Source organism: Podarcis liolepis (assembly GCF_965112155.1).
Source record: "Podarcis liolepis genome assembly, chromosome: 7".
NCBI classification, from domain to species: domain Eukaryota; kingdom Metazoa; phylum Chordata; class Lepidosauria; order Squamata; family Lacertidae; genus Podarcis; species Podarcis liolepis.
Window position 1 is genome coordinate 53,528,373 of NC_139561.1, and position 24,340 is coordinate 53,552,712.

General features: G+C 44.8%; 2 protein-coding genes across 2 annotated transcripts in view; one reads left to right on the top strand and one right to left on the bottom strand.

Moving 5' to 3' along the window:
- NECAB2 (N-terminal EF-hand calcium binding protein 2) overlaps window positions 1-21,801 on the top strand; it is a 141,223-nt gene extending 119,422 nt beyond the window's left edge. Inside the window, exons 7-13 of the mRNA XM_083515094.1 lie at window positions 586-704; window positions 1,386-1,465; window positions 7,782-7,838; window positions 14,416-14,528; window positions 14,961-15,038; window positions 18,317-18,408; window positions 19,765-21,801. Coding sequence (XP_083371220.1) covers window positions 586-704; window positions 1,386-1,465; window positions 7,782-7,838; window positions 14,416-14,528; window positions 14,961-15,038; window positions 18,317-18,408; window positions 19,765-19,793 — 568 coding nt within the window. The 3' untranslated portion in view covers window positions 19,794-21,801. The remainder of the gene's footprint in view (window positions 1-585; window positions 705-1,385; window positions 1,466-7,781; window positions 7,839-14,415; window positions 14,529-14,960; window positions 15,039-18,316; window positions 18,409-19,764) is intronic.
- SLC38A8 (solute carrier family 38 member 8) overlaps window positions 12,944-24,340 on the bottom strand; it is a 35,854-nt gene continuing 24,457 nt past the window's right edge. The window contains exon 11 of the mRNA XM_083515072.1: window positions 12,944-24,070. Within this exon, the coding sequence (XP_083371198.1) occupies window positions 23,968-24,070 (103 nt within the window). The 3' untranslated portion in view covers window positions 12,944-23,967. The remainder of the gene's footprint in view (window positions 24,071-24,340) is intronic.

Here is a 24,340-nt window from a genome sequence, read left to right on the forward strand (position 1 = left end):
CCTCGAAGGGTTGTTGTGAGGATAAAATGTGAAACACATACACCACTTTGAGCTCCTTGGAGGGAAAGGTGGTATATTGATGCAGTAAATAAATTAAGGAATAAGATAACAAAGTCTGGAAGAGAGGATGGCATTCCATAAACGGGGGTGCAATCTTATCTCAATAGTGAGGTGTATTGTGCATTGGCTGAAATAACATACAGGTATGTATTATGTCATGGGAAATGCTTTGTAAAAAAATGTATATATTAGGTAAAGTTGTTTACAAAAATGTGTCTGTTAAGAGAAACTTGCACTCAAATGTTTGTGAATTTTCATGAGGAGTTTTAAAAATAAATTTGCAAAGTGATGTGGAAATGTGGAGAACTCAATTTAAGATGGGGTAAAAATGAGAAATGGAAAGAATTGGTGGCCCAGTTGCTGTGCTAGTGCTGCATTTCATTACATCATCATCATCATTAAAATTTGTATACTGCCCTATACCCATAGATCTCTGGGCGGTTCACAACATGAAAAGCTATTTATTATCTAAAAGGGGGGAAATGTGTTATTTTGTGTTAATCAGTTTCTTTCCTCCAATTGCAGACAGTTCCACAGTAAATCTGGCCACGGTGTCATGGACACCTGGTATGACAACCCTGTGCCTAATTATCCCCCCAACAACAGAATTGTAACCAAAGAACGCAGGAAAAGCTTCCAGACTGGTAAGTGTTGCTACAGATGCTGGGAAGCCAGCCTTGAGTAGGTTGGTGGGTTGCATGACCATCAATGGAAATTAATCAATGGGAGCGAAGCAGTGCTTTTTTTCTATAAAAAAATGTTTAGGGGTATTCTTTGCCACCACAATCTGAATTCAAGCTGCAGCTGTGAAGGAAGACTGCAGAGGGGCCCTAGAATGTGTTCCTGATTATTCCTTGGACACTCCTGCCCACCTGTCAAACATTGCGCACAGAGGCCAGTTCTGTTTTAGGAGAAGAGCCTGGAGCCCTGTGGCAGGACCTGATATGGGGAACCTGCAGTCCCCAGGTGCCATTGAGCTATAGTTCCCATCATCCCTGACCCCACTGGCCATGCTGGCTGGTGGGGTGGGACTGATGAGAGCTGGTGTCACTCTGGAAGGCCACAGCCCCTCTCCCTGGCACAGACAGCACTGTGTTAGATGGTACAATGATCTGACCTTGGTATAAGGCAATTTTGTGTATGCCAAGGGAGATATACGAGGTCAGCTATTCAGCTAAGGAAGACTGCCAAATGCTGTGAAACCTTTTTGTGTTGTTGTCCCTCCTGGCAAATGCTACTTTTTTCTTTTGCAGCCTGGTCCAGAATGTCTGCAATCTCTTGCCCGATGTCCTTTTCTTGCCCCATAACTACCTTTCTTTCTGCAGCCTCTTCAGACACCAAGGAGGAAGGCTTGGAAGCTCAGATCAACAGGTTAGCAGAGTTGATTGGGAGGCTGGAAAACAAGGTAAGGAGGACCTTGTGTTTTAAAAAATCTGTTTTGACAGTGTCATCATGACGAAAACATCATTGTGGTTCCATCAGTTTTATTAGACACTCGTAACAATACCACTCTGACATTGAAGTACACCAGACTGATCAGCCTTGTGATTCAACACTGTACCTGATATCATCTCCAAGAGCTCTGGCAGGGTGGCTACTAGACAGTGGGGTGTGCCAACAGAATCCATCTGGTTCCCAACACCAGGTACAGGTAGATGTTAACTAAGCCAACAGCTGGTGAGGAGGTTTGGACCCTAAAGATCAAAGCTGTCTCTGTCTCTCTAACCTCAAATCTCAGCTGGTGTTGAACCACACAACCTGGAGGACACATTTGGGAGAGGCATGTCCCTCCTACTTTCCCCAACCAGGTTTTAGTGACACAAGCCAGGTCAGCAATAGCACCCAAAAACCTGACAGGACTTTAGGTTTGGTCCCCAGGTAATAAAGGTTGGAAGATGGACTGGATGAAGAGTAAGCACACAGTTGTCTTGCTTGCTTTCCTTTCCAGTAACTCTGCCCTGCACCTGCACCTCTGTTGTACCAGTGGTCACTGTAAGATTTATAAATTCAGTTTATCTCACCATAGTGGGATGAATTGTGCCCATGCTCAGTCTGCTGCCCAGTGACTAACTGTTGATGGAGAACAGTTCCCCCCATTTCCTTAGAGTTATTTTTCTTTAAAGCAGATTTGGGGCAGACTGACTTTCAAAGAGAAAGCTCCTCTAGCAAACCATCTCTGAAAAATAGGACACTTGACCGCCTTGCTTGTTGACAAGCTAAGTACTGAGTAGGAACTCATGGAATGGAAATGGAGCATAGAGGAAACCTCAGAGTAAATAATGCATAATGCAATAGAAGCATATCACCCTTGAATTCTTAAAGTGAGAGGTGAACAGGAAGACCCAAATGTGATACAAAACAGCAAACTAGAACTAAAAGCTGTGAAAATAAGAGAGAGAGAGAGAAGAGTGCAGAAGATCATGGAAAGCTGAAGAATACCATGAAGGTCCTATATTCAGCTCAGAATAAAAAGGACAGTGTGCTGCTGACATTTGGTTATACAGTGGTGCCTCGCAAGACGAATGCCTCGCAAAATGGAAAACTCGCAAGACGAAAGAGTTTTCCGTTTTTGAGTCGTTCCGCAAGACAAATTTCCCTATGGGCTTGCTTCGTAAGAAGAAAGCCCATAGGGAAATCTCCGGGGACCTCTTTTAAAATGCTGGCAGTCGGGAGCAAAGACTTTCGCCCACCGCCGGCCTTCAGAAGAGGTCCTGGACCTCTTCTGAAGGCCGGTGGGGGGCAAAAGTCTTTGCTCCCCCCTGCCTGCCTTCCCGGGACAGCGGAGACTTCTCCGCTGTCCCAGGCGATCTTAAAATGCTGGCGGGCGGCAGTGAAGCCTTCGCTGCCGCCCGCCAGCATTTTAAAATCGCCCTGGGACAGCAGAGGCTTCGCTGCCGCCCGCCAGCATTTTAAAATCGCCCAGGGACAGCGGGGGCTTTTAAAATGCTGGCGGTCGGCAGCAAAGCCCTCCTGTCCCCGGAGCTTGCGGGGCAGGAGGTGGGGAGAAGGGCTTTTCTTCCCACCGCCAGCCTTCAGAACAGCCTTCTGAAGGCTGGCGGTGGGAAGAGAAGCCCTTCCCCCCCCCCCCAGCCTTCAGAAGAGGTTGGGGGACAGACTGTCCCCGGACCTGGTCTGAAGGTGGTTTCCATAGGAACGCATTGATTGATTTTCAATGCATTCCTATGGGAAACCGTGCTTCGCAAGACGAAAAACTTGCAAGAAGAAAAAACTTGCAGAACGAATTAATTTCGTCTTGCGAGGCACCACTGTATAATGTTTTGGTAGAGTAAGATTCATCCTATTTGTATTGCAGGATGAGCATTTTATTAAATAATATAATCAATGGTTTTCATCTTTTTGCGGGGTGGGACAAGAATGAGCATTTTTTGTCAATCACCTTTTTGAAGTTAGCTTTTACGTTTTGTATTCTGGATTCTGTGTTCTGTATGCTTTTACAGTTTTAAGTACCTTTGAGGCATTTCATGTTGTAAGTGATGCATAAAATGCAAATGGTCATGATGAGGTAGAGATGCTCCCAAAATTCACTTCTCCCGAATTTCTCCCTGGTGATTGTGTACTTTGAAATGTCCAGGGGAGCAGGGGGAGGGATAGGAACTTGAGTGGGAAGGAGGGGGTGGAATATCCTGAAGGGGAACCCTCCATGCTTCAATATTTTCTTGCAGGTTCCACTTCTTAAACCAGGATTTAAAATGGGTGAAACACTAGGCAGAGTGAACTGGAAAAGCAATTGGGGATCATAACTGGGGAAATTCTTCCTTCCATGCTGTAATGTGAAGATGGGGGAGGCAGGGATGATGAGGTAGACATGGGAACATTTGCCTAGGCAGGTGCATGCTTGTGGCTCACAAGTGCAGTGGAAATAACTAAAATCAGACACCAGTGTTGGGTGAAATCAGGCTACAACTTCATTGGCTAAACAGCAGATAAGCAGGGTTGGCATGGCAGTAGAGTGAGGATCAATTTCTTCTTCCACTCAGCCCTTCCTGGTGGAATGGTATTCTGATTAGAGTTGGGAAGCATCCAACCTCCCCCCCTCCCACCATGGGAGTTGCCCAGTGATGAACCTTGGCATGCTGCTGCTATCCTATCCAATGCAGTGGGGCTTACTCTCAAGTAAGTGGGGTTTGGACTGCACCATAACTTATCTTAGAATCCATAGTATATTATTTGCAGCCCTCAGTATTTTAATAGTTGCATTCACTTGGGCCATGTCTTGAAGACATGTTTTATGGATGGTGCAGCAATAAAACTGCTAGCACATTTGCAAAGCTAAGCAGGGTCTGGTACAGTTTCAAACTGGATGGGGGACCACATGTCAAGATTGCAGAGGGTTGGACTAGATGACCCTCAGGGTCACTTCTAAATCTACAATTATATGATTCTATGAAGTCCTTCAAATTCAGAGCTGTGGAGCTGGATATGACTGGTGGGTCAGCTAGATATGTCCCCCACCCCTGCAGGCAAAGTTTGACAGGTCTAGTCACCCCACGTCACAATCATAGACAATCATAGGCATAGCCTACAAAGTGCTGGGATCGCCAGGTCTAACAAAGCACTGTGCAAACGGGCTTTGCAAGGCCTGATGTTCAGCTGATGGTTGGGTTTTGTGAACAGTGCATTGCAGGTGCCATTGACCAGCAGTGCCTGCAAGCTGACTTTTGGCTGAGTTTCATCTCCACCTTACCCCATCAGTTGGTTGTTGGATGAAAGCACTGTGCAAAATTGTGCTCTTAATTAGGGTTTTTGAAGATGTCTCCAGAAGCCCAGGTCAAAGCACTGTCTTGCCCTGCACTTTGAAAGGGACTTTATAGACACCACAGAGCAGCTGATTTGCAGTGCCCGCAAGCATCTTTTCTGCTGAGCCCCATCCCCTCCTGCCGCACCCCTGATATCATGCATCACATCCTGTGTAGGGCAGGTGGGCGTGAACATTTGGGTGTAATGAAGGCAGCAGGCTTAGAGGTCTTCCCTTCTGTTCTAAGTCTTCCTTATGAATTCCAATGCTGGTACCTGGATTTTCTTGCTGCCAACAGGAGCAAAGGACGTGGATTTTGTTCCAAAAATAATTCATAGAAATGTACACACATTCTAAAGCTCACAAATATGGACTGGTATCCCCACACACACACACACACACACACACTGTTACCTTGACAACCAGCTTCTAAAAATGTGGCCAAGATGATCATTATTTTATAGAGGTGCCCCTCTCCCTGGGTTGTTATGACAACACAAAAGAATAACTGTGAGGTCTCTAGTATATGACTCTTCCAAAGGAGTCTCTGTAACAAGCAGGCAATACTTGCACTTAGTGGCGTTTGGAGATCCCTGGCCTAGCTGGTTATCCAGAAAGCCACCCCAGCATAGCCACACAAGGGATTTAAGGGTGCTTCAGCCTGCCCTAGACACTTGTTGACTATTCTGCTCCTGTAAGGTGCCAGAAGTTACCAACTAAGGGCTGAAGTCGGAGGACCCTGGGGCTTGGCAGAGCAAGGAGAACCTTGTCTCTTTGTGACTGCACTTGAGTGCCACCATTGTGAGTGGTGACAGGGTGGAACTGCAGCTACCAGTTCAGAAGAGGTGATAGAAAGGATGAATATGGTTCTCCACCTAGTCCTGTATAGAGGTTTTTTAAAAAAGAAAAACACAATTTTTAAAAAATAAATTTAATTAATAAGCAATACAAAACAATTATCTAACTACATTGCAGAAAAAGTTAAGGACAAAAATCTTCATGTTGCATATAGAGCAAATCAATGAAAAATAGTAAAATTTAATTCTTCCTTAACTTATTTTACAGTGTCATGTAATCAATCACAGTTCCTTCTGTCTCCCACTATCCAGTCTAATTGTTAACATTAGCCATTTGCTTCTCCATCTTTCCTGGCTTCCTTTTCTTTTATTTTTTTTGCATACATGATCCTTGCGTGAAGATAGACAATACTTGGTGACAGATATTCTTAGATCTCCTTGAATTGTTCACATTGTTCAACAGGGCATAGCAATAGTCAGCCTGAAACCCCAGAGAGCTGCTGGCTGTCAGAGCAGACAGAACTGAGCTACAGTGCAGAATCTGGAGAAATGTAAATTTCAGAGGATTACAGCGTTTCAGTTGAAATATTGTATCAGAAAGTATGGCTCACATTAAAATCCAAATCAAATTGAATTCCCATGCTCCCCCAGCCCCAATCCCTAGCCACTCATCCGCAGGCCTCCCTGCTCACGGGGAGACTGGCCCTGTCCGTGGCTAACCCTTCCTGCAGCATTTCCTACAGCTTAGGGAATTTGGATCGGAAAACATGCCAGCCTTCTTCCTTCTCACATTAACAATTCATGGGGAGGAGAGAGAATTTCCCTTCCTCTGATGCACATCACACAGCAAAGGCGTTTAATCTATCTCAGGCGTTTAATCTATCTCAACACCACAGGAGAAATACGAACCTTTACAGGAGCCACTAATTAAGAAATGGACTCAGGTTATGCAGTAGCATGGCACATTGGGGGTCCATGTGTGTGAGAGAAAGCAGGGATTTTGGGGTTGTTGTTTTTCAAAAACAGGAATATGGGGTGGGGTTTTTTTTAAGCATTGTGGTATAGTTTTGGTTGCCTCACCCCCAAACGGATATTGCAAAGTTGGAAAAGGTCCAGAAAAGGGCAACCAAGGAGATGAAGCAACTCCTCTGAGAGAAGAGGTGGTAGTATATGGGACATTTCACTTTACAGAAAAGGCAAGTAAGAAGCAACACAATAGACGTTTATAGAATTATACGTAGGCTGGAGAAGATGGATAGGGAAGTTTTTCTCCCTCTGCCATAACACTGGATCCACTCCCATCATTTTGCCTGGAAGCTGAGGTCCCATTCTGAGAGCCTTCTATCGGTTCTCTCCCTGCAAGAAGTGAGGTTACAGGGAACCAGGCAGAGGGCCTTCTTGGTGGTGGACCCTGCCCTGTGGAATGCCCTCCCATCGGATGTCAAGGAAATAAACAAGTATCTGACTTTTAGAAGACATCTGAAGGCAGCCCTGTTTAGGGAAGTTTTTCATGTTTGATGTTTTATCGTGTTTTTAATGTTCCGTTGGGAGCTGCCCAGAGTGGCTGGGGAAACCCAGCCAGATGGACATCCTTAAACTATGGTACTCATTCCTCAGTTTGATGGTTTTAAAAGAGGGTTAGACAAATTCATGGACAATTATGCTGTCAGCGGCTACTGGCACAATGGCTATGTTCTGTCTCCAGTGTCAGGGGCTTTATGCCTATGAGTACCAGTTGCTAGGAATCACAGGTGGGCAGAGTGCTGTTGTTGAGCTCATGTCCAGCTTGCAGGTTTCCCTCAAGCATCTGGTTGGAGCAGTATGGTGGTCTGGCTGGGCCACTGGCCTGTTCCAGCAGGCTTGCCTTGTCAAGCATCAAAAGAATGGGTGGAACTTCCTGGAGTTTAGTCAATTTAATTGTGCCCTAAGATTCTTTTACTTGTGAAATTGTTTATTGCTAGACTGGGGTATCTGTGACCCTCTAGATGTTGCTAGGCTGCACTCCCATTGCCCCTGCTCACTGGCCATGCTGGCTGGGGCTGATGGGAATCGGAGTCCAACAACCTCTGGAAGGCCAATGGGGGCTTTTGCTGATTTTTGTTGTTTCTGGTGGGGGTTTTCACTACTGCAGCTTCTAACCTTTCTAAAAATTGTTTTCCCCACTACAGACTCTTTGGTTTGACCTGCATCAGCGACTGTCTGACAGTGAAAACACAGCTTGCACAGTGAGTACTCAAAAAAGATCCTGTCTCTCTTCAGGAAATAAAATACATTTACATATGCAAATCACCAGAATGGGGAGGGGCATTTGCCCCCACCCCTTCATCTTAGACCTCCATCTGCTGCAAATATGACTCGAAAGGTCATTTCTTCTTTATGCAAGCCAGGAGGAAGGCCTAATGAGCTTTCCCCTCCTGTGGAATCCTAGGTTGTCCAACACATGCTGTCCCCTCTTATATCAACATGAAACGCCACCTCAGCCATATGGTCCATTCGCTGTTTTTGCAACCCCTCGAGCAAGGAAGCAGGTCCCAACTTTCTTAAAACTGGAGGAGAGACTTTACTTTACTTTAACAGAATTTCTACACCACTTAATTGTAAAACCCTTTAAGCTGTTAACATAAATAAAATTGTTGATAAAAATCAATAGTTAAAGAAAAAGTTCACCTAAAAAACTAAAAACAGATGAAATGAGCAGTTAAAAACGCACATTAAAAATAAAATTGCATGTTAAAAAACATGTCATCTTCTCTAAACAAAAATGTTTCTAGCAGACACTGAAAACAGGACAGCAAAGGCCCAATGTCAATGGGCAGGGAGTTCCACAGGATAGGTGCTGCCACACTGAAAAATTGATTCTTTCCCATGCAGAATGAATATTGAGTGACACTTGTAAAAGTGCCAGTTCTGCATATCAAAGTGGTTGAGTAGACACAGATGGGGGAAGGTGATCTTCAAAGTAAACTGGTCTCACCCTGTTAGGGGCTTTATAGACTAATAGCAAAACCTTTAACTTGGCCTGCTAACAAATTGGCAGCCAGTGCAGATGTCATATGATCTCACGACACATTTTTATGTGCAATTTCCCCTAGCATACATACCCATTATTGCAAAGCGTATTTTCACCACTATATGTTTTTTTCCCCATGCACACTTTACCTTGGTACCTGCATTTTTTTTGTACACATTACTTGGCTGGAGAACTGTATTGCAAAATTCAGAGGAGGGTGAATTTCCCAGGGTGGCTGTCTCTCAGCTCACATATTATTGCAGAAAGTGCCAGTGAAGTAGATTTGCCTGTAATATGAGAAATGAATCACATTTCTCCGCCACATGTAGCAGTAGCCTGGTAAATAAATAAACATTAAGGCCAGTTCATAATACTGTGTTCTGGTTTGACTCTGCAGTTGCCAGCTCTAAAAGTCTGTGATTCTGTTGTTGTAATTGTGAACACGCTATTAGTTGATCTAAAGATTTTTAATCATAAAAAGATAAGCCCCGCTGGATCAAGCCAAAACATCCTTTTATGACAATTGCCAGCCCAGCCTGCAAACATATGCAGGTGAAATCGCCAAATGGATGAGTCAGCTAAATATTGTAGCCCAGTGGCAAATAGGTGTTTTGAAGCCTGCAGGAAATGCCTTTTGAAACCTCACAAACTATAGAGAGGTGGCTGGTTCAGATCTAGGGCTTTGGCAGCTGGCCTCTGCTATAAGCAAAACCCAGCTGAATTTTATAAAATGGTAAATACTGCAGAATCATTATTTCAACTTAAGAAAAAAGATGCTGCGACGGACAGCAGAGCCAGACCAGAGTCTGGTGATGCCGTCCCCCTGAAATTCCACCAGAGTGCTGGAGCCTCTCTCTGATTTGCTATAGAGTCTGCTAGCCACAGAGGGGGAGGAACAGCACTTTGGGGAGGGGGAAGAATAAAAGGAGCAGTTTCTGAAGGGAGAGAGTTAGATAGGGCTGGGTTTGAGAAGAGGAATAGGATTTGATTTGAGATAGACAGGTTTCAGGTTGGGAGACAGGGAGAACTGGTTTGGAGTTAAGTTAAACATCTACACTGAGGGGACTATCCATAGCGAGAGGACAGGGCCTTGCAGCTTGGATAGGGAGACTGGGTTGAGTGTCTGGAGAAGGTATACAGACAGGAGTGTTCTGGGAGGGATGTGACTGAATTGGGAGAGAGAGGTCTTGTGGGGATACAGGCTACCTGGGTCTCAGTATAGCCAGGAAGGGAGAGTTCTTCTAGGTACTGAAGGCTCCCAACCCAGTAACCAGGGGTGCAGTGATTCCCTGGGTCTGTTTTACCATTCCGAAGACCTCAGGTGTGGGATGGTTAAGAGAGTTACTGAGAAGAAGTGCCCTTTGCTCATGAACCAAAGTATTAAGCTGTGAAGGAAGAGGTATGGTGTTGAAAGTATTTAACTGTAATATCTAAGTGACAGAAACTAAGTTAGGCATTTTACCATCTATTCTGGAAACGTGAATATTTACCTGATGTGTACCAACTGATTTTTACTAAATGAAGTTTAAGAAGAGTTGTGCCTATAATACTTTGTTTAAGCCTGAGGCATCTTATAGTTAGTTAAAGTAAATAAGTTAACTTCTACCTGAAAAGACACGCTTTCTTACCCACTTCATTTCACAAACTTCTTTTTGTTTAATACAACTTTTCTTGTTTGTTTAATCAGCTCCTGCCTGAGACTCTAAAACATTAAGTTTTCCCTCACATAAGTCCCCTGCTAGATAATCTGTGGTAAATTGTAGAAATTTGTGTAATTGGTGTACCGTGAGGTGAGTGCACTATCTTTAATTGGCGGCAGTTAGCAGGAGTGGATCTGCCACATTATTAATGGGTGGTATTAATCAGGCAGATTTTGAACTTGAGAAAAAAGATTCATTCTTGCTTTATTTGCAGACTGCACACAAGATGCATTCATGTTTTTCTTTGACTCTCCTCCAAGCTGCTGAAGGGAAATGCTTTATAGCTCAGGACTGGTTGACTCTGCAGAGCAGAGCAGTACAAATAAGAGACATGTTTGTCACACTTGGCTAAGCCTTGATTGCATGCTGAATGCATAAAATGCCTTGAAAATGCAACCTCTACCTGCCAGGGACTCCCCCTGATTCCTTGTGACAGGTCCCAGATGTGTTTGAAAAGATTAGCTCTGAGATCCTGTTTTTGTTGTTGTGTGAACTGAGCTGTTGCCTGGAGAATGTGCTGCCGTTGAAAGTCTTGTGCCAAAGATTTAAGCAAGTTCCTGTCCCTGATTCCCTCCAGACAATCTATTAATCAAGCATCCTGTTTTGCTTGCACAAAGCTTATGCAGTGGTTAGATTATGTCCAGTCTTCATTGAGCATTCATTCTGTTTGCAGGACAGTTACATGACATGAGGCATTCATCCTGATTTGCTTACAGGGTGTTTATATGTCTGCCTATTAGCTATTTGTTCTTCCTATGCTTTGAATCCATTCCACCATCGCATTCCAAATTGCAAAATGCCTACTACTTGCAAAAGTGGATTTGGTGCACTAGAACAACTGAGCCCTTTAACCAGTGGCGTAGCGTGGGGGGTGCAGGGGGGGCCGGCCGCACCGGGCGCAACATCTGGGGGTTAGGGTTAGGGGGTGCAAATCCACGGGTTAGGGGGCGCAAATCCACGGGTTAGGGGGCGCAAATTACTTGCCTTGCCCCGGGTGCTGGCAACCCACGCTACGCCACTGCCTTTAACCCACTTTACATGTGCAGATCTAAATTTCCTGTATGTGCAGAAATTTCTCCCGCAAAGTATAGACAGTTTGGACATCTATCACCCCTGCATACAAGCAGACATCTTAATACTCGTACACCTCTAGAACAAAATCTGCATTTGTATGGGCTAGAAGCAGATTCATAATGATGCTAGGCATCACTGAGCAAGAGATTTAACTCTGCTCTAGTTTTCTGGCACTTGATCAAACTAAGAACGTAAGAAGGGCCCTGCTGGATCCGGCCAGTGGCCCATGTAGTCCAGCATCCTGTTCTCGCAGTGGCTAACTGGGTGCCCCTGGACAACCGGCAAGCAGGACCTGAGCACAACAGCCCTCTGTCCATCTGGATTCCTGCACTGCAGGGGTTGGACTAGATGACCCCAGGGGTCCCTTCCAACTCTACAAATTCCCAGCAACTGGTATTCAAAGGCATACTGCCTCTGACTGCAGAGGTGGGACATAGCCACTGTGGCTAGAAGCTGTTGATAGGCTTACCCGCCATTAATTTGTCTGACTTATGCTTTTTTAATTATGCTTTTTATTAATTTTCAAGATTAACGTAACAACAATCCTAAGAAATAAACAAGGGAAAAGGGAATAGAAATTTAAGGATTTGTTTTTTTCTTCCCTAAATTAAAGCATTTGACTTTTCTAAACCTGAGCTGATATGTAGCTCAGTTCCAAGCTTCCCCTTGGTGAGGAATTTGCAGTGTGCGGGAAGGAGGAGGGAGGGCAAAAAGAAAACAGGCCTCCTTTTATTGTCTTCTATCTCCCCAGTCCCACCATAAGGTAGAACAAGGCAGCCACCTGTGGCAGGTAGTGGACAGGCAGCCATGTGGTCAGATCTGTGTGTCGTATTGCAAGAGTCAGCTGCCAATCTGTTTCGCTTTTGTATGTGGAATGGGCACCATTTTGTTTTTTGCCTCAGACAGCAAAACGTCTTGGGCCACATTTGCCTCTCCTTCACCCTGCGAGCCCTATCAAGGGCCCCACATTTCCTCCATATTAGCAAGCGACGTGGTTTCAAGCTGCATTCATTGTCAAGCTTTGCTGTTTGGTTCCAGCTGTGATCAAGGTTAACCGGGGCGATTGCTTTTCTAATCAAATCCAGCCACTTGTGATTAAAAAAGCAACTCGAGTATGAAAATAGGGCCTGAAAATAGCTTGCCTGCATTTGACAAGAGTGCCTTCGTATGGTATCTCATGGCAGGGTGGGGGTGTATTTTGACTTTGTAAGGGAAGATTCAAAATCCATCTACCTTCATCTTGGAAATAGGGGTGGGGTACAGCTCTCTAATACAAGATGGTATTGAAGAATGATTTCTCATTTGCTTCACTTCATCACTGCTTGATGTTTGGAGGCAGTTGTTGTCAATGGGGGAGGAAGGAATCCCCTTTCCTATATTGCATAGTTTTTGAACATTTGGAATTTCAGAGCTAGTATGGTATTCGTGACCATTACCTGAGCCACCAGGGTTCAAATTCCCCACACTGGTATGAAGCTTGCTTGGACCAGTCATTCTCTCTTAGGTAGTTGTTATTAACTTGAGTAACACAGATGGAATCCAGAGATTAAAGAAAGTGATAATACTTTACTGGGTAAACTGAACAAGAACAGAGTATAACTTGAGGAGAAAGAAAGATAAAAGCATTTTACATAAAACAATATAAAATATCAATAAAACAAACAAGTGACAAAATGCATTAAAATATAAAGTCAGCAATTTTAAAGCAAATCTGCATAATGAAATTACATGAGACAATGAGAACCCAGAATTTATCTATCTTCTCTCTCCGTATATTCTCTCCCTCCTTTCATATTTATGTCACCGGTTTTCTTGCAAGATAGGTACCCAGTATGTCAAGACTTCTTGACAGTGGATGGCTCTTTCTTCCAGAGGGAGGGGGCAGAAGGAGTGACAGGGTGGACTTGGGGGTTGAGTGATGGCAAATATGTTAACCGACAAATAGGGATGTTGAGGAATTCCAACAAAAATAGAAAAAGCAGAAATCCCTGCAGTTTGCACGTTGTTTTCAGGAAAAGAAATCAGTTGAGCAAATACAATCAGTATTTGTTTACATCACTGTTGTGTTTTAAGCCTGCAAACAACACATAATTAATGATGTTTTCACATATCCTTTACATTAAAGCGAATGTAGGTTATGTAAACGATTATGTATCTTATGTTAAATAACAGATAGTGAGATGTATTTCACAGAAACTGAACTGCAGTGGCATGGAAGCATTGCTAATTGTGATAAATCTAGGTCAGAATGGAAATCACCGCCTTCTTACTTCCTTACCCGCAACTCATTTGTATTGCAGGATGTAGTCACAGTGACACTACTCGGCACATAGCTGCATGAGATAGACTCATTTGTCAGCTTTGATTATTTTCCATGTCCCAGGCATGCAGTGTAGAAGAGGAGGGCCCCAACCCTATTACCTGGGGTCTTGCTAGCTGGCTATGGAGACAGAGATAGCTGCAACAGAGACAGAACACTTCCTGTAGCAGGAAGTGAGCACTGTGGGTTGTATCCACTGCTAGCTAGACCCAGAGTGAACCCATTGAAATGAATGGATATGACTAATGTAGAACCATTTATTCAAATGGGTCTGTTCTACTTGGAATACAACCCTATGTACCAAATGGATGCTGGTGTGCAGCATTTGTATAGGACTTTCAGGCAATCAAACATTACAGAGTTGTTGTCAGGCTTACAACTAGATAAAGACAAGTCAAGACAGACAGCCGGTTCCTTAAAACTTTCTAGTGAGCTCAGAGCAAGGGGGGAGATATGAACCAAAGTCTTCCTGATTTGTAATTGTGGCCAAGGCTGCAATCCTAACCCCACTTACCTGGAAAAAACACCACTGAATTCAGTAAGACTTATTCCTGTGTAAGCATAGCTAGGATTGCACTGTTAGTCTCTTATTCACTACTGTACCAGCTCTCCAAAGCAAAGTATATCAGTCAAAGTCAAGGTTCAACTACGTGAAGATTCACTTCACTTTGGTTTTCTTTCTCTCCCTCTCACTCTAGTATCTTCTTTTGGTACGAACTGAGATGACAGTTTCCCAGAAGCATCTGGGGGAGTTTTGTGGCTCCCTTAAGCAGTACTTGAAGATTGTGGCAGGAGAACGGGACTGCTTTCAGTAAGTGCCACTTCTGTGCTCCTGCAGGAATGTTGGGGATGATGGGGCAAAGGGTGTGTGTGATTGACTCCGGTTCCCACAACCTCCTTTACCATGTCATTTCTTACAGTTATCCTACTGGGATGGGATTGTGAGTATAGCCCAATACTAGTTGTGATCGTGGGCCAATTCACTCCCATAAAATTTTATAAATAGATCCAATTAAAGAGTGGCTGTCACATTCTTTTCTTAATTTCACATTCTTGTAAGAGGCAGACAGTTCACAAGAATTGTTGTGGTTCATCAACCACAGAGATAATTGCTGAATAGTTTCTGTTTTCATGACAAGTGGGGGAGCACTAAGCAGGGATACACTCTACACTCTACACCCTTAACCACAAAGTTTTTTCAACTGCTGCCCACATTTCTCTCTTTTTCTCTCTCTCTTTGCAGTGTAACTGCAGTCAGGCTTCCTGATGGGGTCACTTTCATTGTCTACGAGTTCTGGGAGTCAGAGGATGACTGGAAGAGGTAAGGCAAGACATCAGGTAGACTCTTGGCAGCCATTTGGAATGCAACTACAAGGAAACTGACCAATGCAGCAAATCATTCATAAGCAGCAGCAGCCCACCAATGGCTGTTATTATTTTTTGCTGCACATATTTAAACTATGAAACTCAGTCATGGCCACTGGATGGTTTAAAAAGAGGATTAGACAAATTCATGAAGGAGAGGACTGTGTGTGTGTGTGTGTGTGTGTGTGTGTGTGTGTGTGTGTTTTAACCTTGTACACGTGTGTATCCATCCTAGGAGGATGTAACATTTTTAGGCACTGGGGCCAATTTGGGAAGGAACTTTTCTGCATTAAATGAAATGTTCCTTTGGGATGAATTCCAGAAACAAAAAGGGTCTCATGATACACGGTGTCACTAAGGGGCCTCTCCCCCAAACCCTAGAGAAAGTTTTGCACTTAATAAATTGTTTCTATGTGTTTAAAAATCAATGAGGAAAAAGAGTACAGCATAAACCAGTACAATGATTTACCGGTAATTTTTAAGGCAGCCAGCGTAACAGCAGCAAAATAGGGGAAGCAAAGCTTGACAGCTTGAAGGAGCGCTTAGTGCATTGGTATCTAGTACAGCTGTCATTCAAAATGCAAAAGGCAGGAGGGGAGCTGCAGGGGTCCACTGCGGGCTCTCTTGGCTTTCACTTTTTAAAAACACGCACACATCTGCCTTAGATCTGTGCCAAAAGTCTCACCTGCATGATGACTCTCTTCAGTTCCCTGCAGAGCCTTCTGAACATGAAACTCCTTGGCCATCTGTTGGGATGGGCACCACTGCTCCCCTCACCCCCTGGCCTTGTGCCCTGCAGTTCATCATATCCTCCCACCTGAGCACAAGACTCTGAATGCACTCATCACTGGTCAGCAGCAGAGCAAAGCTCTGTGGCACCAAAGGCAGCTGATCAGAGAGTGTGTCAGGGGAAAGAAGGAGATGAGCAAAGCTATAAAGGGAGCCCCCTCTTGGGGCACAGTACAGTCACAGAATTTTGAGAGCAGCAAAGGCACTTTGACTGCTTTGTGGACTTGTGCGTTTCTGCAACTCTGATGCAGACTCCCTATTTAAAAAAAAAACTGGCTCTGCAAGTATATAAGTTGCAGCAGTGATGGTACACCTGGAAAGAATGGATTGAATGGCTGGTGCCTAAATCCCCTCAGCACTTTTGCAATCTTAACCTCATGTAGGTGTAAGTCCGATTTCATCTTCTGAGTAGAGGTGTGTAGGATTGCACGGTTTAAAATGTTTGCATGCTGCTATTTGTTCTTTTTAAAATAAAATGAAAATGAAACTTTTTCAAAATAAAATTCTGCAACAGCAAACAGCCTTCCTGAAGCATGCATGAGGGACTAGTTTGCCAACCTGTTAGTCAAAGCTTTGGTGCAAAAGAACAGAAGAGGAGTCTGCTGGACCAGCCCAGCATCCTATTCACACAGTGGCCAACCAGATGCCCATGGGAAGCAGACCTAGAGTACAACAGCAGTCTTCCCACCTGTGATTCTCCATAGCAGTTATTCTCTGAAAGTTTGGGTTGTGGCTAGTAGCCATTGATAACTTTATTCTCCATGAATTTGTCTAAACCTCTTTTAAAAAGCCACAAATTGGTGGCAATCACCACATCTAGTTGCAGCAACTTCCCTAGTTTAACCAGGCCCTGTCCTTGTGTCTGTCTTGAATCTTCCAACATTCAGTTTAGCTGCATGGCCCATTTGGGTTCTAATATTAGGAAACTGAGAAAAAACTCCTCCACATATGACTTCACTCCATGCATAATCTTCCCTTCCCCATTACTTGTCTTTTTCCCTAAACTAAAAGGCCCCAGTTGTTATAACACTCCCTCCTAGAAGAGTTGCTTCAGCTTCTTGAGCATTTTGGTTACTTTTCTTTTCTCCCCCTTTTCCAGCTCTACATTATCCTTTTTGTGGTAGAGCAACTAAAATTGTAGTGTGTTCCATATGCAATCACACCATAAATTTGGATAATGGCATGGTGATATTAACAAGTTTGAAATCCAGTCCCTTTTCTAATGATTCCTAACATGTAATTCACCTTTTTCACAGCTGCCACATGCTGGGTTTTGCATTTCATCATTGCTGGTTAGTGTAGCGGCAGCGATGGCTGTGCCCATTAGGCTCCCAGCTTTGTGTCCTACCAGTCCCGAACGGTAGATGGATCCAGAAACAGGCAGAGCCAACTAATTCTAGTTTTATGCCATTCTCCTCTTTGCTGCAGGGACGCGGGTGGCGCTGTGGGTTAAACCACAGAGCCTAGGGTCAGTGGTTCAAATCCCCGCAACGGGGTGAGCTCCCGTTCCTCAGTCCCTGCTCCTGCCAACCTAGCAGTTCGAAAGCACGTCAAAGTGCAAGTAGATAAATAGGTACCGCTTTGGTGGGAAGGTAAACGGTGTTTCCGTGCGCTGCTCTGGTTCGCCAGAAGCAGCTTAGTCATGCTGGCCACATGTACGCCGGCTCCCTCGACCGATAAAGCGAGATGAGCGCCACAACCCCAGAGTCGGTCACAACTGGACCTAATGGTCAGGGGTCCCTTTACCTCTTTCCTGCCAGGTTCTGAAAGGGCTACAACTAAGACAAAGGAAGAGGGAAATGGTGGGCAATGGCACCCCCTAGACAGGTATTAAGTGAGCAGCCAGGGAGTGCCCCTTTTGCCCTACTAGAGTTGCCTCCACTGGTTAATGAACTGCACTGTACAAATCAACTACAGTGGCAAATAGTCCTTTCTTCCACAGTTCCTGTTGCACTACCAAAAAAAATAAAATATCAGCCAGAGGGAGAGTCCCGCTCTCCCCACAGCGAAATAGGAAGGAGGTGGAGACAAGAACAAGTGTGTTAACAAGCCGCTTTCAAAACCTCCCAAGGCACTTCAAAAGATAAATGTTCTTCCCTTGGCGAAAGTATTAAAGAAATTCACATTCTCGCTAGCCAAACGTGACAGATATAAATTACCACTGAGTGGTTGGGAATTTTTTGTGCTAAAGCCACTGGTTTTTTCCACCAAGAAGCTCAGTTCTGTGACTTGTATAAGTTACGCACATTAAATTTAAATATATCAAATGCTTCTCTGTGGGGAAACATTTATGCTCAAACCAAATCCTCAGCCAGCTTGGGGTGGGGGTTGGTGGGGTGTCGGGCTCCTCTCTCACAGGCTCAGCCCTTATTTCATTAGCTTATTGCTCAGGTAAACATGAGACTGGCTCTAAAATAACAAGGCCACCTTCTCTCTTTCCTGCAGGCATCTCCAGAGTCCTGCTTGCAAAAGCTTCCAGCATGTGAAAGTGGATACGCTCACCCAACCGGAAGCAGTGTCCAGTGTGTCAGTGCCAGGTACAGATCCAGAATGTGATATATAGGAGGGAGGAGAATGTACTGGGAGTAGTTTCTCTGGTGAGCAGTTCTGTGTCTGCAACTCAGAGCAGAATGCCAATTCAGGAGGGGAGCAGTGTGTTGGGGGCGGGGGACTAAGCTGCCGCCTCCTGGGTTGGGGGAAGAGCCACCCTTCTCAAAGGACCTTCCCTTTTAAAAACATGTAGCATGAAACTTTTAAAACACAACACCACCAAGCCTTATTGGTGTTCCTATTCCTGTTGTTTTATCCCAACAGACTGTGATGCTAGCCTAATTCAGCAACTCTTAGGTTTCATGTTAAGTCAACGTATGAAGGGGGACAGAAGGAATGAGCGCACTCAGATCTGCTTCTCCTTCTCTCCCACGAGAGGGGAGCCTGCTCCGTTCCCATAGGGACCCAGGGTTGCACATCACATGGGGAACCTACATGAGAACAGCAAGCTGCCCACTGCAGATGGTCAACCTCCAGGTCTCTTCTCTCCAAAAGGGAGGCAAGCCTCTGTCTAGTCTTCCTACGCCCCTTGTGTGTAGGGAACCTAGAAAGCGGCCTTAGGTTTCCCCAAGCTCAGAATTGTCTACATTGACTTTGAACCTGGGACCTTTTGTATGCAAAGCAAAGGCTCTACCACTGAGCAGCTTGCCACGTGTGATGATATAACACAGCAGATGAACCCCTGAGTGGAGTTACTGCCTCGCATTAAATGCCACAATCTCCACTCCAAGCCAACCACTTGCTCAGGTTTTCAACACTGCAATGTAGCACCAGATTGCAGTGCTTGGCTGGTGGTACATTGCAGTGTTGAGGAACAAGCTGCGTTGGCCCTGCGAGGCGCTGGGAGGAAGAGGCAGCAGCGGAGACAGCCCTGTGGACAGAGCCTGTCATGGCTCCCTCTCTACCTGAGCCTCAGTGGAACTGTTTAATGAAGCCCCCAACTCACCTCCGGCTCACACACCGGGGGGAGGGGCTTCATTGAACTGCTCCACTGAGGCTTGGGCAACTGCATGCCCCTCAGCAGAGCAGTTTAAAGAAGCTACCTGCCCACACTGATGGAGGAGTGTGCTGCTTTGGTCCAGGTACATTACCAATGCAGGTTGTTCCTCCCTCTGCAAGGGCCAGAGAGAGATACGAGCAGCAGCAGTTTCACCCGAGTGAAGCCGCCATCATGCTGTGGCCCTCATACTGGTCCTTGGCACAGGCCTGCCACTCACTAACACATAGGTATGCCTTCTGTGAGTCAGATAAGGAAGGACGTATAAAATAAAAAGTCCATTAACACAAGTAGAGTTTTGTTTTGTTTTGTCACAAATATAAAACCTCTTTCCCCCCCTTTGCAGCTGCTTGGTGCACCCTCAACCAAGACTGATCAGGGAAGGCTGGCATTGTTCCCTCTTCACCAGGCACTCTTGGAAGTTTCCGCTGTTTTGCAGAGAACAAAACTCCTGTCTTTTCTAACGACTTTGTTAACAGGTGTTGTCTTTCTCCCTCCCTCCCTCCCCCCCCCATGCCCTCCCAAAAACATTTCTACCTGGAACTGTTATTTACTTGCTTGCTATCTGAAGTGAAGGAAAAACAAAACAAGCCAAAACCAAAAGCCTAACTTCTGACCCTGCCAGGCAGACATTTCCCCTTCGGAGCTCAAAGTTCTCTGCCATTTATTGCAGCCACCACCACTCTGCAAGGTACTGCTATCAGCAGTATACAACTGCTGTTAAAGGATGTTGATAAATTGAAAGTTTCTCCTGTATGCCACTTTCATGCATGGGCTGTGTTTTCAAACTAATGCCCCGTTCAGTAAATTGAACAGAAGGAACCCGCTCTAGAAAAGCAGAGAGTATGGGGGGGGATTGCCAAAAGGGAAGAGGATGCCCATCGCTTCCTTATTAACTGTTTACTTCCTGTGACCCTGACCGTCTGGTAGTTTCCCCCCTTAAGCCAGGCACATTTTTATTCTTGAAGCCAAATGGAGGGAAAGGGGTGTGGGGAGAGTTCAGCAACTCCTACAGAAATTGCCCCACATGCACCTTACTGCTAGTTCTGCACTTGGCATGTGGGGAGGCAGAAATCAACCGGAGGTGAGAAAAATGGCCATTTCTGCAAAGGAATTCTCTCTGCCTCCCAGTACCACAGATCCAACACACCAGATTGTTCCCCACTAGCATACAGTCAGCAAACTAGTGACAACAGCATTGGTGGGGCCTTTGCACAAAGAATTGAAATATCTTTTCCTCCATGAAAAATTGAGAGGTTTGGGTTTTTTAGCATGGGAAGATGCCTCAGACTGAGTCAGGCGTCAGCCTAGCTCAGCATTGCTTACACTGGCTGGCAGCAGCTTTCTGGGGTTTCAGGCAAGATTCATCCCCAGAATTATGTGGAAGGGATGGGGTTCCTTCTGCATGCCAAGCAGGTGTTCTACCACTGAGCTTCAGTTCTCCACACAAATACTTAGTCATATCACTAACCCAAACACTAAAATAGTCCAAATATGACAGCAATACCACTTCTGGAAAAAAGACAAACAAGAGAAACTGAAACCTACAGATTCTCTGATAAGGAAAAAAATAACCTCAGAAAAAACTGCCTTGCACATAAATGTCCTTACCGACAGGGTTTCTGGATGGCAAAGGGAAAATGTTCTGGCATTTTCTCAGAAGATCCAGCTGGGCTGATGGAGCTGTAATTCAGGACACCTGGAGGGTACCAGATTGGGGAAGGCGGGTCTCTATATAGCCGAAGTAGCATCTGTTTTATAGCACTAATAGCCATCATGGCTTCCCACAGAATTTTGGGAACCATAGTGTGGTGGTGGTGCCAAGATTTATTCTGCCAGATGTTCTTGGCATAAGCCCACCCAAGACAAGCTAGCATATCCAGGGTGCAAGGAAATGACTGAAATACCTATGGAAGACCCATAAAGTCCCCTTTCATTTCAGATTTTCCCCTATCCCCATCCTTTTGGTTTTCCCTCTGTTGCCTTCACTTTAATGCCAGTGCATGAATAATAAAAAAGCCTCAATGTACTTAGATTTATTTTTATTTTTAGCTGTAAGTAGCAGCACCGAGTTACTTCACTAACATACTTTTCTTTTTTCAAAGAACCATTTCTAACCGGGATTGAAGCAGGCAAAATTTAAATAAATAATAAAATCTTCAGGAAGCAAGCTTACTTATCTTCACTTTTGACTATAACCTTTGATAGTTTACATGTACCGTTTTAGAAATAAGATTATTATATAGCTCTAAAGTGTAGCACACTGCAGGATGTCAGTATTAGCCAACATATAAGCAATTTTACTATTATATACATCTATTATGCGCTATTGTATATGACTTAAGTGCAGATAACCAAATAAAATTTAAGAGATAAAAAAATGCGTTCTGCGTAGAACCCTCATTGTTTTCACCTGCCCTTAAGACCACACGTCATTTCAGACTGGGGAGCCCATCTAGCCTATGCAACAGAGGGCAGTCCTCTGTTTGAAAGGCCAACTGATCCAAGACCTGTTTAAAGATAAAGAACCCTAAGATGGAAAAGGTGGGGGACCTCTGCAGTTTTCATCAACAGTCCACACCTGGGCAGGTCAGTCTTCCCCACTATGGCTGCACAAATGTAAGATGGGAACAGCTGAGTTGCCAGCAATATGTGTGAAAAGCATCTAGAAGTCTTAGTAGACCACAAGCTTAACATGAGTCAACAGTGTGATGCAGCAGCAAAAAAAAAAAGCTAATGCTATTCTAGGCTGCATCAACAAAAGTATAGTGTCCAGATCAAGGGAAGTAATAGTCTCGCTCTATTCTGCCTTGGTTAGACCACACCTGGAATACTGTGTCCAGCTCTGGGCACCATAATCTAAGGAGGCTATTGACAAGAGGAGGGCAACGGATCCTTATGAGGAACAAATATCTAAAGGGCTGTCACATGAAAGATGGGGCAAGCTTGTTCTCCTGTTCCATAGGGTAGGACCCAACACAATGGATTCAAGTTACAAGAAAGGAGATTCCAATGGTTAGCCATTGTGAGAACAGTTTGCTAGCTAAGATTGTCCTCTATCCAATCCAGCTATCCAATCCAGCTATATATAGCATGGCAATATATAGTTGCCATGGTTTGCAGGGAGGAAAGCAAATGAGCCGACAAGGGAGAGGAACTCAGTATGGATGGGGTCTGTACTACAGAAGGAACAACAACTTTGGGCTCCAAGATGCCTTGGCTGGCCCTGGCCCTGGACTCTGCTGCCCTCCAAGCAACCCAGCCATGTACATGGAGAAGGAAACCGTGGTGACTTTTAATGCTCTACCCATCTGAAAGTGTGTAGCATAGTGAGAGGGAAATACATTAAGTGCCCCAAGCTTCGGGGGTGAGTTTTTAGATTCACATTTGAGATGCAAAGCCAGCCTTTGCTCCAATGGCGCAATGTTTGGGATTTATCCTCAATTTCAGGCCTTTGTTGACCGGTGTTTGGCAAGACCAACCCTAACATTAAAAAGATACAAGTCTCCTTTGCCTGTAGAAGCAGAAGTTAGCAGTTCCTTTCTGCAGGATAAGACATCAAAGCCTAAAAGGGGCAGGAGAGCCTCTTCTAGACAGGTTTACAAAAAATGGCCAATTTTTTACTTCAGAACTTCTGGTACCTGGTTTGGGCCAGGGTGGCAAAACCTGGACCATCTAAGGCAGTGGAGCCACTTGAAGGATCATGTACAAAACCAGCTCCCACAGCTGCCAACTATACTGCACTGACTCCACCCATGTCATCTTCCTTGGCTCAGCAACAAAGGACTCCTAAACATGTTCTGAGGTCTCTTGCAGCAGTGTATAAAATGGCGCAGCTCAACAACCTGGCATTCTAGCACCTATACATTGGTGATATATTTTAAGCATGCACACTAAGTGAAAACAATGCTCCTGACAGTTACTGAAAAATAAACAAATAGCAATCCCCGTTTCACACATCCACACAACTTTTGGATGCTCTCCTAATAGATAAATTTCTTTCCCAGAGCCTCATTTTTTCTGGAGCCTCATTTAGGGGGTGTGGGTTGGGGAAAACCCTAGAAATTCAAAGCCCTTTTAAGAATATTCCTGTGAGGAGGAGGAGGAGTGAAATGGGGAGCAGAAGCGGCAGAATGTCTTTTATGGAAAGCTTAATGTTTTCTCAAGAGTCCTCTGTACTTCGCATACATCTAAAGTAACTTTGTGCGACGAGCAGCTTTGGGAGAAATCCAACAGCTTTCTGTGGTTTGAAACATCAATGAAAATCTGCACTACAACAGACACCCAAGGAGCTTTTGCTTGAGAAAACGGGTCCTATCCAACAGTCCGCAGGGGGAGAGGAGGGGGCATTCAATGTACGGAAAAGCACAACCAACACATACCTATATTAGATAGCGAAAAAGTGGCTATTATTAAAATTATGGCCAGCTGGTAAAAGCTGCATAGTACTTGCCCATATCACTTGGAAATACGCATCAGGCTGTGCAAGTATCAAGACAGTCTCTGTTTGCCACCATCTGCTACCGTCGCAACTGCCTCCACCGGTTGGCTAGACTTTGTATAACAGTTCCATGAGAGCGATCGTCGTGCTTTGTCCAAAGATGAAGGCTCCACAAAGGACGGTGACAATTCCCCATGTAATTAAGCAAGACCTGTCAAAGGGCGGGAGGGGGGAAAATGCCAAGCTGTGTTACCTTTGTCACAGTCATAGAAATAACTGCCGGCAAAAAGCCAGTTATGATGGGCAGGCCACAGCAGGGCCTATGAATTTCGGGGAGTCCCGCATGGCACACAGTGCATCAGCTTTGCTCTCCAATTCCCATCAGCCCCAACCAGCATCCCCCAAAATGGGAGCTAAAGTCTAAAGCTCTGCCGGGTGCAGACTGGGGATGCCTGCCCTTGGCCACAACCAGCTCATATTC